At 65.2% G+C, this 14,771-nt stretch overlaps 2 protein-coding genes across 4 annotated transcripts in view; both read right to left on the bottom strand.

The window, feature by feature from the left end:
- CHLRE_08g384320v5 (uncharacterized protein) overlaps positions 1 to 12,323 on the bottom strand; it is an 18,682-nt gene extending 6,359 nt beyond the window's left edge. The window contains exons 1-14 of one of the 2 annotated variants that reach the window (XM_043065339.1): positions 12,069 to 12,323; positions 11,749 to 11,839; positions 11,101 to 11,191; positions 10,779 to 10,917; positions 9,795 to 9,881; positions 9,477 to 9,611; positions 8,839 to 8,973; positions 8,508 to 8,598; positions 6,850 to 7,046; positions 6,270 to 6,701; positions 4,334 to 6,066; positions 1,587 to 4,049; positions 398 to 1,399; positions 28 to 207 (exon numbers count right to left, since the gene is read on the bottom strand). In XM_043065339.1, the coding sequence (XP_042922341.1) occupies positions 28 to 207; positions 398 to 1,399; positions 1,587 to 4,049; positions 4,334 to 6,066; positions 6,270 to 6,701; positions 6,850 to 7,046; positions 8,508 to 8,598; positions 8,839 to 8,973; positions 9,477 to 9,611; positions 9,795 to 9,881; positions 10,779 to 10,917; positions 11,101 to 11,191; positions 11,749 to 11,839; positions 12,069 to 12,171 (6,879 nt within the window). In that variant the 5' untranslated portion in view covers positions 12,172 to 12,323. The remainder of the gene's footprint in view (positions 1 to 27; positions 208 to 397; positions 1,400 to 1,586; positions 4,050 to 4,333; positions 6,067 to 6,269; positions 6,702 to 6,849; positions 7,047 to 8,507; positions 8,599 to 8,838; positions 8,974 to 9,476; positions 9,612 to 9,794; positions 9,882 to 10,778; positions 10,918 to 11,100; positions 11,192 to 11,748; positions 11,840 to 12,068) is intronic. The other variant, XM_043065340.1, reaches the window with a different exon arrangement.
- A 46-nt stretch (positions 12,324 to 12,369) lies between these two features.
- CHLRE_08g384285v5 (uncharacterized protein) overlaps positions 12,370 to 14,771 on the bottom strand; it is a 38,244-nt gene continuing 35,842 nt past the window's right edge. For both annotated transcript variants that reach the window (XM_043065337.1, XM_043065338.1), the window contains exon 6: positions 12,370 to 14,577. In XM_043065337.1, the coding sequence (XP_042922339.1) occupies positions 12,952 to 14,577 (1,626 nt within the window). In that variant the 3' untranslated portion in view covers positions 12,370 to 12,951. The remainder of the gene's footprint in view (positions 14,578 to 14,771) is intronic.

Here is a 14,771-nt window from a genome sequence, read left to right as displayed (position 1 = left end):
TGGCTCACTGATGGGCTGGATGATCACCGGCCGCCGGTGCCGCTGCCAGCGGTGCGTCCTGTACTGTGGATGCGCCGGGTCCAGGCGGATCGCGGTACAGCGGCGGGGCGGTGGCGCGGCGGTGCTGCCGCTGGCCAGCTGCGCCGCCGCTTCCGCCACGGCGTCGTCATACGCAGCATCCTCCTCCATCTTCATGGTCATGGGCTTCTGTGGACGGGGAAGACAAGGGGTCATACGGGTGGGTAACATGCAGGAGGTGAAGTGGCGTGTGAGGCTGGCAGGTGGGCGAAGGTGTTGGAGTGCGGCATGTGGAGTGCGGGGAAGGCAAGGGCACTGGCGTACAGATGGGCCCGCAAGCAAGTGAGTGCATTTTGGTGGCGGTCGCAGTGGCACCCACCTTAGAGTACCACATGGTGACCAGCACAGGTGACAGGGGAAGCAGCTGCTCGCCGCGCCACACATAGTCGTCCACCACGGTGTTGGGGTGCAGCGCCTGGCCACCGCCACCACCACCGCCGCCGCCGCCGCCGCCGCCGCTGCCACCATCATCGCTCACATCGCCGCCACTGCCGCTGCCGGCGGTGCTGCCGCCAGCAGCTCCCTCCTCGCGGCGACCGGCAGCGGCGCGGCGGTGCAGGAAGTCGAAGGGAGTGCCGCCCACCTGGTCCATGTGCACCGCCGCCTCTTGCAGCTCGTCGTCACGCAGCGGGGATTGATGTGGGGATGGACTGCGCTCACTGCGCTGGCGGCGGCGCGGTGTGTGGCGGTGAGGTGCATGCTGCTGGCTGCTGCGCTCCTCCTCGTCTGTGTCTGCCTCCTCGTCCTGCGACCCATATGCGCCGGTGCCGTACGCGCCGGTGCCACCGCCCAGGTCCTCACCCTCATCCTCCTGCTCCATGTCCTCCGCCTCCTCCAGGTCCTCACCATCATCGTCACCACCGCTGGACTGAGCGCGCTGCGTGGCTGCAGCAGGCGCAGCAGGGGTCTCGTCTGGCACGATGATCTCTGGTGTGACGAGCAGGTAGGGGTCGTTGGGCAAGGTGCCAACTTCCTCCTGCAGGCGGCGCGTGTAGAGCCGCATGTCGTGCAGGCGGTAGGTGTGCGACTCCGTGGCGTAGCTGCCGCCCGACGCCAGGTGCGTGGCCATGGTCAGCGGCAGCGTCTGTGCACCCTGCGCGGCGTTGGCGCAACGCGCCACCAGGAACTTGCCGCGGCTGGCAGCAGGGTCCGGCGGCGGCTGCGGCTGTCCGTGCTGCTCTTTGTGCCGCCGCAGCTGCTCGCGCTGCTCCTCCACTTCCTGGCTGGTGCGCCACAGCTTGTCGGTGGCGACGGTGCTGGCGTCCACGCCCTCCGCTTTGGTGGCGTAGGCGATGGCGTACTCGGCGACGTCCGCGGCAATCTGAGGGGTGAGATGGGCATGGAAGAGAGGGGCAGGGGAGGTCAGCATGCAGAGAGGGAGCGGCAGCAGGCACGTGTGGGCATGAAGACGGGTGCGCGTGCACACAGGCGGCAGCTGACAGGAGTCGTGACAGGGCTGTGCGGGGGCAGGCACGGACAGGCAGGGCGCGCGCACATGGACCTCTCACCTCGGCCAGGTCAGGCGGCTGGAAGTGCGGGTCGGACGCCGGCGCGTCGGGGTTGGCCGCCGCGAACAGGATCACCTCGCGCGCCCACCGGCTGCACTCCAATGTGGTGAACGCCATGTTGTTGCAGGGCTGCGCCATGACGAGCGGCGTGAGGTGGGGCACGATCATGGGGCCGCAGCGCTGCAGGCGCACGATGCCCGTCAGGTAGGCGGTGGTGTGCGCGAACACCGGCCGCGGCATGCGCAGCCGGCAGTTGCAGTGCGTGGCCTTGCCGCCGCACTTGGCGCAGGTGAAGGAGTGCTGGTGGTTGAGGCGCTCGCAGATGGCCTCGCCGACAGTCCGCTGCCAGCGCCAGCGGTCGGTGAGCACGGGCTGATACTCCATCGCCAGGTCGGCGCTGCCGCGCGCGTGCACCTCAACCGCGGGAGTCAGCGTGGGGTCCTTCGCCACGATGCCCAGCTCGGGGCACACCATGGCGGGGTCCGGCAGCCACTGCCGCTGCACGCTCTCCAGGAAGTCGAACAGCCGCGCCTTCGAGTCGGGGTGCTCCAGCTGCGTGCGCACACGCTCAATGTCCAGCGCCGGCTGCCACACGCACCAATGCGCGTGCAGGTCGCCAGCTTGCGTGTTCTCCGCCTTGGCGAACCAGCAGCTCACGTGGCCAAGCATGCAGTCCGGGTCTTGCTGCTCCGCCGCGCCCACAGGCCAGCCCAGGAAGATATCCGCAAAGCCGCGCACGAACGTCTGGAAGAAGTCGGCGCAGGCGCCGGGGTGGGAGGCGATGAGCCGCATGCGGTCTGGCCGCGGCAGCTGGCGGTGGAGGTTGGGTGAGCCGTCCGGGTTGGTGGCGGCGCGGTTGGGCGCGCCGTCCAGGTCGAACGTGTAGCTGCGGCCCATCAGCTCGAACACCAGCTGGCAGTGCTGCGGCGCCGGGTTGAAGGTGACGCTCATGGTGCAAGGCCCGAAGGTGAGCCAGCTGCCGCCCAGGTGCTTGCTGCGCAGCGAGCGCATCGTGTACGGCGAGCCAATGACGTGGCTCGACACGAACTTGAAGCACTTGACCAGGTCCTTCACGTCGTCGCCCTTGCCTTCCATCGCCAGGTCCAGCGCGCGCCCGGTCTTGCCCGCCTTCAGCGCGTCCAACACGTCCACCAACACCTGCCGGTCCATGCGGCCCACACGCTGCAGCATCTGCGGCGTCATGCGCAGCTTGATGTCCGTCCAGCGGTTGACCTGGTGCCGCTGCAGCACGTTGATCAGGTCCGCCGTCAAGAGCGGCAGCTCCGTAAAGCCGGGCGGCCGGTAGCGGCGCAGCAGCAGCTGCACCCACGTCTCCTCCGTCATGCCCTTGGGCCGGAAGCCGGTCGCGTTGGGGAATGCCTCCGGGTGCGTGAAGAACCAGTACGTCTGGCTGTAGTCCACTTGCGGCAGCAGCGCGTGTGGCACCACCAAGTGCTCTCCGCGGCTGATATGGCCCACCAGCGTGGGCGTGTCGCTGCTCTGCGCGGCTGCGTTGCGCGCCCATAGCGGATCAATCTCCGGCGCCAGGTTGCAGATGAGGGTCATGGTGTTGAACAGCGAGCCCATGGATAGGTCCTCCGCAGTCTGCTGCGCTGCTGTGGCTGGAGTGGTGGTTGCACCGGTGCCGTGCGCACTGGGTGCGCCACCAGCAGCAGCAGCACCAGCAGCGGGAGCAGCAGGGGCACCGGTACCGGCGGTGGCGGCAGGTTGCGTGCTGTCATCACCGCCGGACACATCAGCGCCCCCATCATGCGGCGGCGGCGTGCCGCCGCCCACTCCGGCAGCGAGCGGTGGACCAGCACTGACACCAGGCGCCCCGTGCTGCACAGCGGTGGCAGCGGTTTCAGCGGCGCCGCCAGCACTGCCTCCGCTGTCCTCGTCGCCTGGGGTGGCCGCTGGCGGTGCTGCGGTTGTGCGGGCAGCGTCCAACGCGGCCTCACGAGCGGCAGTGTCCGTGTGGCGCTGTTCCGCTAGCTGGCTGCGGTGCTGGCGCTCGGCCTGCTTCTGTAGCTGTGCTTGATCGTAGTCCTGCAGCAGCTGCGCCCTCCACGGCTTGTCCTTGGCCTTGCACAGGTACCGGTGGAGCTGCGCCTGTTTCTGCTGGCGCCAGTCGGCGTGCTGTGCAGCGGGAAGGTCGGCTGGCGGCTGCGGGAAGACCAGGTCGACCAGGTAGGTGTTCAGCGCCTTCCACTGGTTCCGGCTCAGGAGGCGGTGCACCGTGGCGCCCAGCAGCGTGGAGCGCAGCAGCGTCTGCAGGGCCTGCACGACCACGCCCTGGTCGATGGCTGTGGCACGCTGCACGGTGCTGTATGCACTGCGGCCGGGCGTCTCGTGAGTGCGTGGCTGTGGCAGCGCTGGTGGCGCCGGCTGCTGCGGTGCACCGGCCGGTGCGTTGACAACGGCTCCTGCTGCTGCGCCACCCGTCACGCTCACCGCCGGGGCCTGAGGAGGGGGTGGCAAAGATACCAGGTCTATGAACAGGGACAAGGAAATCCACGCAGCTGTATATGGTTTCAGGCTGTGTTCGGGGCGCGGCTGGACGTGCTGTACCGTTGGGTTATTAGGGATATGCTGGAGCAAAGTAAGGCATGCCCGCGAATGGCAAGCTATGGAACGCAGGCGCACGTGCTGGAGTGCGGGTACCGACTGACATGTGATATCCGCGTGGGAGCAATGCAGTAGTGGAGCCGCTGGTTCTAGCACAAGCATGCAACACACGCACTCACCTCAACATTGCGGAGCAGCTCCTCGATCCGGTCTTCCACGTCCACAGCCCGGGCTGCCAGGTCCGCGTCCGTGCCAGTGAAGGCAGCGGCGGCAGCAGTGTCAGCGCCTCCGGTACCGCCGGCAGCAGCAGCTGGTGCAGATGGCCCAGCGGCGCCACCAGCATCGGGGGCTGCTAGAGTTGCACTGCCGCCAGGATGTGCAGCTGCTGCTGGTGCACGCCCGCCGCCGCCGGCGCTGCCGCTGGCGCTCTTGGCTTCTGCCTCCCGTATGGCCGCCCTGAACAGGTCCTCCTCGGCGGCGGCAGCCAGCGCGCGCTGCGTGGCCCACTGCTCGTGCCGGCGCATGGCGTGCAGCACCGACTCCACCAGGCTGACCTGCGCTGTGTTGTCGGGCAGCAGCTCCAGCAGCTGCTCATGTGTGTACGCCGGCGGCGTGTCGTACGTCTGCTGCGCATAGCCGACTGGGTCGCGGTACATGGCGCGCAGCACCGCCACGCTGCGCAGGTCGTTGGGCAGGAACGTGGCAGCACGCAGCAGCACGTCTGGCACCCGGTCATGCTGCTGCGCCGCCAGCACCTCCAGCTCTGCCAGGGCGCCATCGTGCACGGTCCGGCGCCACTCCTCTTTGAGGCGCGACATGAGCTCAATGAGCCGCGCCACGACAGTCAGGACCTTGCGTGCGTTCACACGCAGCGCCGGGCAGCCCTTCTGCGCCATCGCCTCCGCCTGCGCCCTGGCCTGCTCGTCTGTTGCTGCATAGCCTACGAGCACGACGTGAATGTAGTTGGGCAGCTCGTCCAGCGGCAGCGGGAACGCCGCCGCCAGTGCGCCCAGGCCCGGCTGCGCAAACGCGACGCAGTGCCCGTGCAGGGCTTTGTGCCGCTGGTCCGTGGCGGTGTGGAAGAACGCCGGGTTGCACAGCGACACGAGGTGGCGCACGGGCCGCCACGTGCAGATCAGCAGCTGCTCCGCCAGCGTCAGCTCCTCGTACCAGGGCGGCGGCAGGCCCACGTCGCAGCGTGCGAGCGCCAGGCGCGGCACCAGGCGGTTGACGTCGTCGCTGTTGGTGTCCAGGGACTTGTAGCAGCTGCGGCAGATGGGCAGCAGGGGCGTTGCTGCTGCTCCTGCTGCTCCTGCTGCGGCGCCGCTGCCGGCTGCCTGGATGGCGTGAGGCTGGAGGTGGTACTCGACGCCGGCGTGCGTCCAGCGCGTGCTGCCGTTGCGGGGAATGCGCTCCGTCACTGGCAGGTCGGTGCGCAGGGGCTCGAGGCGCTGCTGCATGCTGCTGAAGCTGAACGGCGACTGGGGGTGCATCTCGTCGGCTGTGCAGCGCACCGCGCACACGCAGCACACACGCTCCTGGAGCCGCGCGTTTGCATGCAGCGACTCCCGAAAGCGCGCCGCCACGGCCTCGTCATCCGCCACGCCCCACGTCTGTTGACTGGCCCGGTACTTGCCAGCTGGCAGGTCCAGCGCCATGAGCCGCACTGTTCTGTCCAGGCAGTCCTGAACGCCGCGGTCTATGGCAGCGGGATCATGAGCGGCAGCGGCGGCATCCAGCTCGTCCTCGTCCTCGCCGCTGCTGTCACCGCCGCCGCCGCCCCCGCCACCGCCAGTGTCATACCAGCGGTGCTCGCCTCCGCCCAGCCCCTCATCATCACTGCTGCTGTCACCGCCGTCATGCTGCTCACCTTCACCACCGCCCGCTGCGCTGCCTGAGCGCTGGCGTGAGCCTGCACGCACGTGCAAATACAGGGAATGTAAGCATCTGAGGCACAGCATGTAGAAAGGCATGGCGTACAGGATAGGAAATGCTGACAAGGGAAGCACAGGCAGTTATAAATGCGCACATGAGGATTTTAGGTGTTGTGTGTGCAGGCATAATGCTTTCAGTACAGCTACTGCTTTGGAGCAAAAGCAACTAGTACCCACTCACGTTTGTGTGGCACCTGCTGCTCTAGCAAGATGCGCTGCAGGATGCCATTGTGCTCTTCCAGCACGGTGCACAGCGATCTGGCCGTGAGGAAGGTGGGCAGCGTGCCCGTGTCCAACAACACCGCCGCCAGCACCTTCCAGTGGCCCCAGAGGTGTGGGTGGTGTGCCAGAACGTCCCGCAGTGCTGCTGCTACTGCCTCCAGCACGTTGCCGGTGCTGATGCCCTGGTCCTGCAGCTGCACCTCCAACCGTATGTGATGGTGGTGCAAGTACTTGTACAGAATGCTGTGTAGCTGTTCATCTGACACAGTGCTGTTGCTGAAGTAAGGGAGCAGGGCATCTGCCAGGCTGGTCCACTCGCCCCACACGCACACGCTGTGCTGCAGGATGTCGGCCAGCGCAATGAGCATCTGGTCGTCCGTAATGTGCACATCTGCGGGATGGGCATTGACAGTTGGTTGTGAGTTGGCAGCAAGTATTGGTCAAGCACAAACAGCATCCACGCAAGCATTAACAGTCAAATCCGAGGCACATGATGCAGATAAGGTCCTGTAATTGTAGTGTCCCATGCAAACGCTCACCTGCAGCTCCGGCACCTGTGCTGGTTGTTGCGCCGGCGCTGACACCTGCCGCGCCGGGTAGGCCGCCGAGGTGGGGGTCAGCGGGTTTGGCACGCGCCTGCGCCTGCTCCTCTGCCAGCAGCGGCGACAGCACCATGTCCTCGAATCCGCTGCCTGGTTTGCTCTGCCGTGAAAGCCAGTCAGCGATATGTTGCGGGCTGTTGTAATGTTGCGCGATGCCGGGCATGAGCCACAGCTCGCGCGCCAGGTCCATCCAGTGGCCCCACCATGCAAGCCCATGATGCCGCAATATAGTTTGAAGGCACCGAGCTAGCTGTGGCTTATCGTAGTGGGCGTGTTCAACTTTGTGTTTTTTGGGCGCGGGCCCACTTTTAGATGTCCGAGGCATCTCACATGTTTATTGTAAGCTTCGCGAGTGTGAATGGAATTTGCCGAACAGGAATTGGCGGACGAATGGCGCAGTTCAAGTTTGAGTCCCGTTGGTGGGTCGTGTCAGCTTGTAACTTAATTTGTTAATTGAAGTTTATGAAATATACAAACTACGTAATATATAAAATGTGTGCGTGTCGACGGTTTGGCAGGAAGGCGTATTGCATTAGCGAGCGTGATGCTGGTGCCTGCTCATCTTCCAGGGTCCTGTGTGCGGTCTGTGGTGGCGCGATTGCCGCGCCGTGAACATGAGCGGTGGGATGTATGATTGGATGTTGTTGAAGTGATACTTGCAAGAGCATAGTGGTAGGCATGCAGGCGGGAAGCGCGGGTAGGCAGGAAGGGGCGGGGGTAGGCAGGTAGTAGGGGCCCAGGTAGGGGCTAGGGTACATGAGGATACCATGCATGCTATGCATGCCCCCCCTCCATCCCCAATCTGCACTCGCGCATTTCTTTGTGCTGCATATCTGTACGTGTAGTGTGCGCGGCGTGCAATGTGGGCGTGGCAGTTTCCGTGGGAGGTGGGGGCGGCGGCTTGTGTTAAGGTTGGGTGAGCGGTGTTGGCGTGCATGCTACCCCCCTAGCCCACATCCCCCTAACAGCGAGCTGCCAGCTCGCTGTTCATGTGTAGCATACTGCTGCATAGTGCTATGCACTCTACTAATTATGTATGAAAATATCCCGTTGTTAGTTGGCCCGGGCGGGCGTATGCGTGCGTGCGGCGGTGGGGTGAAGTCGGCCAAGCTGGGCCGGCGGTTGGCACCACCACCTTACTGCCCTCCCCAATATTCCGCCTCTTGGAAATATATTGTGGTTGTGGTGTGGCCCGTGTGGGCGTGTGTACACGAGCGCAACAAGGGTCTTCCCGGCCAAAGTGGTGTCAACCGCCGCGCCTGTGGGGCACCACCGTTCCGCTCTGTGTCGTGCATTCCGCCCACTCCTACGTCGGGACCGCTGCGCCAATTGTGCTGCCGATGGGTGTGTGTGTGGCGCTCATCGGCGCCAAGGCGGGGGTCATATACTTGCGTATTCCGGGAATCCCAACTGCTGGCATATGGCCGGCTCGGCGCCTGATCAGGCCAGGGTACCAGTGTGGTGAGCGTAGAGCTAAAGCTCTACCACTGGGAAGATAAGCTTGAATGGGCTGAATTAGTAGTACGGTGGGGGACCACGTGCGAATCCTCAGTGACGATCTGTACCACACCCTTTTGGCCCGTACGGCGCCGCACCTGGGCTTGGCGGCCGGCGGCCGGGGGTGCCGGACCGTGCACGGGACCACAGCAGACAGAGACACACACAGCCGGTGCGCCAGCCGCCTGTCTGTGTAAAGGAAAGAGGGGCGGGCGGGGCCGGGGGTGGTGACTGGTGAGTGAGGCGGGGAGGCAGGTGAGCGAGGCGCGGGAGGAGGGGAGCAGGCTAGCTGATGACCAGCTAAGCAGCAGCGAGGAAGCGCAAGCTAGCGGGTCGTGCGTCAGGCAACGCCATCTATTTGGGTGACAGCAAGGCCTACAGTGCGTGCCACGCAGGCCCCAATCCACCGCCCCTGCCCATACTGCTCACCGCTAGTCCGAAACAGTGCGTCCTCATCAGTGCAGGGTGGCTCGCACCACCCGCTCCTGCCTCCTGGCGCGCATGAGTGACCCGAGCGCGCCGCATCGACCCGCGCCCATTCCAGGCGCCACGTGCTGGCCAGGCCTGTGTGTACGCAACGCACACATGTTGTGTCATGGATCGTTCAAACCTTCAAGGCCCCTCCCCATCCCATCAGCACTGGGAAGATAAGCTTGAATGGGCTGAATTAGTAGTACGGTGGGGGACCACGTGCGAATCCTCAGTGACGATCTGTACCACACCCTTTTGGCCCGTACGGCGCCGCACCTGGGCTTGGCGGCCGGCGGCCGGGGGTGCCAGACCGTGCGCGGGACCACAGCAGACAGAGACACACACAGCCGGTGCGCCAGCCGCCTGTCTGTGTAAAGGAAAGAGGGGCGGGCGGGGCCGGAGGTGGTGACTGGTGAGTGAGGCGGGGAAGCAGGTGAGCGAGACGCGGGAGGAGGGGAGCAGGCTAGCTGATGACCAGCTAAGCAGCAGTGAGAAAGCGCAGGCGTGTCGTGCATCAGCCAACGCCATCCTGACAGCAAGGCCTACAGTGCGTGCCACGCAGGCCCCAATCCACCGCCCCTGCCCATACTGCTCACCGCTAGTCCGAAACCGTGCGTCCTCATCAGTGCAGGGTGGCTCGCACCACCCGCTCCTGCCTCCTGGCGCGCATGAGTGACCCGAGCGCGCTGCATCGGCCCGCGCCCATTCCAGGCGCCACGTGCTGGCCAGGCCTGTGTGTACGCAACGCACACATGTTGTGTCATGGATCGTTCAAACCTTCAAGGCCCCTCCCCATCCCATCAGCACTGGGAAGATAAGCTTGAATGGGCTGAATTAGTAGTACGGTGGGGGACCACGTGCGAATCCTCAGTGACGATCTGTACCACACCCTTTTGGCCCGTACGGCGCCGCACCTGGGCTTGGCGGCCGGCGGCCGGGGGTGCCGGACCGTGCACGGGACCACAGCAGACAGAGACACACACAGCCGGTGCGCCAGCCGCCTGTCTGTGTAAAGGAAAGAGGGGCGGGCGGGGCTGGAGGTGGTGACTGGTGAGTGAGGCGGGGAAGCAGGTGAGCGAGGCGCGGGAGGAGGGGAGCAGGCTAGCTGATGACCAGCTAAGCAGCAGCGAGGAAGCGCAAGCTAGCGGGTCGTGCGTCAGGCAACGCCATCTATTTGGGTGACAGCAAGGCCTACAGTGCGTGCCACGCAGGCCCCAATCCACCGCCCCTGCCCATACTGCTCACCGCTAGTCCGAAACCGTGCGTCCTCATCAGACATCAGTGCAGGGTGGCTCGCACCACCCGCTCCTGCCTCCTGGCGCGCATGAGTGACCCGAGCGCGCTGCATCGGCCCGCGCCCATTCCAGGCGCCACGTGCTGGCCAGGCCTGTGTGTACGCAACGCACACATGTTGTGTCATGGATCGTTCAAACCTTCAAGGCCCCTCCCCATCCCATCAGCACTGGGAAGATAAGCTTGAATGGGCTGAATTAGTAGTACGGTGGGGGACCACGTGCGAATCCTCAGTGACGATCTGTACCACACCCTTTTGGCCCGTACGGCGCCGCACCTGGGCTTGGCGGCCGGCGGCCGGGGGTGCCAGACCGTGCGCGGGACCACAGCAGACAGAGACACACACAGCCGGTGCGCCAGCCGCCTGTCTGTGTAAAGGAAAGAGGGGCGGGGGCCGGGGGTGGTGACTGGTGAGTGAGGCGGGGAGGCAGGTGAGCGAGGCGCGGGAGGAGGGGAGCAGGCTAGCTGATGACCAGCTAAGCAGCAGCGAGGAAGCGCAAGCTAGCGGGTCGTGCGTCAGGCAACGCCATCTATTTGGGTGACAGCAAGGCCTACAGTGCGTGCCACGCAGGCCCCAATCCACCGCCCCTGCCCATACTGCTCACCGCTAGTCCGAAACCGTGCGTCCTCATCAGACATCAGTGCAGGGCTCGCACCACCCGCTCCTGCCTCCTGGCGCGCATGAGTGACTCGAGCGCGCTGCATCGGCCCGTGCCCATTCCAGGCGCCACGTGCTGGCCAGGCCTGTGTGTACGCAACGCACACATGTTGTGTCATGGATCGTTCAAACCTTCAAGGCCCCTCCCCATCCCATCAGCACTGGGAAGATAAGCTTGAATGGGCTGAATTAGTAGTACGGTGGGGGACCACGTGCGAATCCTCAGTGACGATCTGTACCACACCCTTTTGGCCCGTACGGCGCCGCACCTGGGCTTGGCGGCCGGCGGCCGGGGGTGCCAGACCGTGCGCGGGACCACAGCAGACAGAGACACACACAGCCGGTGCGCCAGCCGCCTGTCTGTGTAAAGGAAAGAGGGGCGGGCGGGGCCGGAGGTGGTGACTGGTGAGTGAGGCGGGGAAGCAGGTGAGCGAGGCGCGGGGGAGGGGAGCAGGCTAGCTGATGACCAGCTAAGCAGCAGCGAGGAAGCGCAAGCTAGCGGGTCGTGCGTCAGGCAACGCCATCTATTTGGGTGACAGCAAGGCCTACAGTGCGTGCCACGCAGGCCCCAATCCACCGCCCCTGCCCATACTGCTCACCGCTAGTCCGAAACCGTGCGTCCTCATCAGTGCAGGGTGGCTCGCACCACCCGCTCCTGCCTCCTGGCGCGCATGAGTGACCCGAGCGCGCCGCATCGGCCCGCGCCCATTCCAGGCGCCACGTGCTGGCCAGGCCTGTGTGTACGCAACGCACACATGTTGTGTCATGGATCGTTCAAACCTTCAAGGCCCCTCCCCATCCCATCAGCACTGGGAAGATAAGCTTGAATGGGCTGAATTAGTAGTACGGTGGGGGACCACGTGCGAATCCTCAGTGACGATCTGTACCACACCCTTTTGGCCCGTACGGCGCCGCACCTGGGCTTGGCGGCCGGCGGCCGGGGGTGCCAGACCGTGCGCGGGACCACAGCAGACAGAGACACACACAGCCGGTGCGCCAGCCGCCTGTCTGTGTAAAGGAAAGAGGGGCGGGCGGGGCCGGAGGTGGTGACTGGTGAGTGAGGCGGGGAAGCAGGTGAGCGAGACGCGGGAGGAGGGGAGCAGGCTAGCTGATGACCAGCTAAGCAGCAGTGAGAAAGCGCAGGCGTGTCGTGCATCAGCCAACGCCATCCTGACAGCAAGGCCTACAGTGCGTGCCACGCAGGCCCCAATCCACCGCCCCTGCCCATACTGCTCACCGCTAGTCCGAAACCGTGCGTCCTCATCAGACATCAGTGCAGGGTGGCTCGCACCACCCGCTCCTGCCTCCTGGCGCGCATGAGTGACCCGAGCGCGCTGCATCGGCCCGCGCCCATTCCAGGCGCCACGTGCTGGCCAGGCCTGTGTGTACGCAACGCACACATGTTGTGTCATGGATCGTTCAAACCTTCAAGGCCCCTCCCCATCCCATCAGCACTGGGATGCGCAGGCCGTTGGCCTGCGGGCTAGGTAGAGCTTTAGCAGGTATGGACAGCTGAGGAGGCGGGAGGAAGGCATGGCAGAATAGAATTACAAGGGAGGCGTAGAGGAGGAGCGTTGCGGACGGGATGGCGAAGGTTGAATGCCGCAGTGCAATTGTCAGTCAGCAACATGTTCTGTAGCTTGCCTGCCCCAATAGCATCAGCACGGCCACCTAGGTGGCTGTTATGTTGGCATCTGGGCAGGGAGTACATGGCCAAGGCCTGGCACTTCATGGTGTCTGAAGGTGCCGCTCTGCGAATGAAGGTACCACTGACCATCACACACAGACCCACTGATCACGGCGTACATGGTCCTATCATTGGAAAATGGACTTGGACATAAGGAAGGCGGAGAGGCAGTGTTCCTTGTGCAGTTCAAAATGCATGGTAGTGTGAAAGACAGAATGCATGCACACAGTTCCAAGAGCAGTAAGTATGCATCATCCTACAATCCTGCGAAGCAAAGTACACAGACCTCGATGCAAAATCAACCGAAATACACCAACCCGGAAACCCGCAACAGGAAACCCCCAACTGGAAACCCGCACATGCCTAGCTTGCACGTACACATGTGCTCTCTCCACGCCAATTGGTGGCTGCGTTGTGGTGACGCAGCGGATGGCTACGCAGCTGTGTGCAACGGCTGGGGCACGCCGGCGGCCATGGCGGCGGCGGCGGCCGCCATTGCGGTGGTCCCACGTGCGAGAGCGCCTGCAGCGGCGCGGCGCCTGAGCTCCTCCAGCTGTGCCGCCACCACCTGCCGGTGCTCCGCAGCGAGGGCCTGCAGGCGCTCAATCTCCCGCGCCAGGCCCTCCTCGCGTGCTGCCAGCTGCAGGAACTTGGTCATCACGGCCTGCTTGGCCTCCTCATCGCCGGACTGCCACAGGGGTGCGAGCAGGTGCAGGGAGTCCCAGTCACGGAAGCGGGTGAGGATGACGAAGATGGAGGCGCGCGACATGGTGCCCGCGCGTTTGTCGGAGCGTGTGCGGCCGTGCTCGGCCTGCAAGACGTCGTGAGGAATGTTGAGGTGGGCGATCCAGTCTGCACTGCCGAAGTTGGCGCCCTGAGCGGCGTAGTCGGTGACCGCGTAGCCGTCCAGCAGAGGGATGCCAGTGCGCGTGACTGACACCATCACACCCTCGTGCAGCACCTCAAAGCTGTGCGTCTCCCGCGGCACCAGAATGCAGTCACGGGGCACGATGTCCTCGCCGGCCGCGGTTGGCGAGCACACGGTGCCGAGTGGCGGGCCGCCGGGCCGCACCACAATGCCCTTGGGCATGTACTGCAGCACGTGCACGCCGGGCTCGATGCTGGGCTCCGGCTCGTCGTCATGCAGCACCAGCGTCACGCCGAACGCGGAGTTGTTGGTGCAGCGGTGCAGGCCAGGCAGCTTGCTGTCTCCAAACGCGTACTCCATGCCGCGGAAGAACATGCCCAGGGTGGGCGTGTGCGCGGTCTTGTTCCACGGCAGGAACTCCAGCTCCGCCGCCAGCGCTGGTGGGACCGTGCCGTACGACTGCAGGCGGTCGTGGCTGCGCCAGATGTAGATGGGCTGGCCGTCGGCTGCCGCCTGGCGCTCTGCAAGGCGCCGGTTGACGAACAGCTGCACGCTGTGCCGCAGCAGCACCACGTGTGGATTGCGGAGCTGCTGCAGTGCCTGCGCGGTGAGCGCGCGGCGGTTCAGCTGCTCCACCGCCGCGTACACCTGCTCCGGTGTTGCCTTGCCCAGGCCGTCGAACATGTGCGCCACAGTGCCCAGCTCCAGGCCGCCCGCCTGCGTCTCGTCGCGGCGGTGCTGCTGCTGCAGGTAGTACACCTGCTTGAAGGTGGCCAGGAAGTCCTGGCCATGGCCGCGCAGAGTGTCCACAGGGGAGGTGGCGGAGCCTTTCGGCGGGTGGTGCACGAGCATGGCGAGGGCGCCGGGCGCCACGTGTTGGCGGGGGTCGCCCGTGAGCGCGAGGTGCAGGTGGCGCAGCGAGAAGGGGTCCAGCGGCGTGGGGTCGGGCCGCTGGTGGCGTGCTGCGTCTTGCATGCGCGTGCACACATCCGCAAAGTGCGCCAGGCCCAGCACGCCGTACTCCTCAATGAAGATGAACCGCGCCGTCTCCGTGCGCGCGCGGAGCGCGGCGTGTCCGTTCGGGCCATACATGGCGTGACCGAAGGACGCGCCTTGCACAGCGCTGTGCTTGACGCGGCCCAGCGCGAAGGTGGTGGTGGTGGATAGGGCGATGTTGCTGGGCGTGGTGACCTGCAGACCGGTGACAGGCGGCAGCACGGCGGGAGGTGTACAGTCAGGTGCATGGGCAAAAGGGCGAGGTACAGTGCGGAGGAATGCAACGGAGGAGGTGCCAGCGGCATGGGGCGGGCGTGCATAGTGCAGCGTGCTCATGACATGAACACAGGACAGACAAGCCGTTGCATCAGGCGTAGAAATCAGGGCAC

This window comes from Chlamydomonas reinhardtii, chromosome 8, assembly GCF_000002595.2.
Source record: "Chlamydomonas reinhardtii strain CC-503 cw92 mt+ chromosome 8, whole genome shotgun sequence".
NCBI lineage: Eukaryota > Viridiplantae > Chlorophyta > Chlorophyceae > Chlamydomonadales > Chlamydomonadaceae > Chlamydomonas > Chlamydomonas reinhardtii.
The sequence above is the reverse complement of the archived record's forward strand: the minus strand, read 5'-3'. Positions and strand labels throughout refer to the sequence as shown.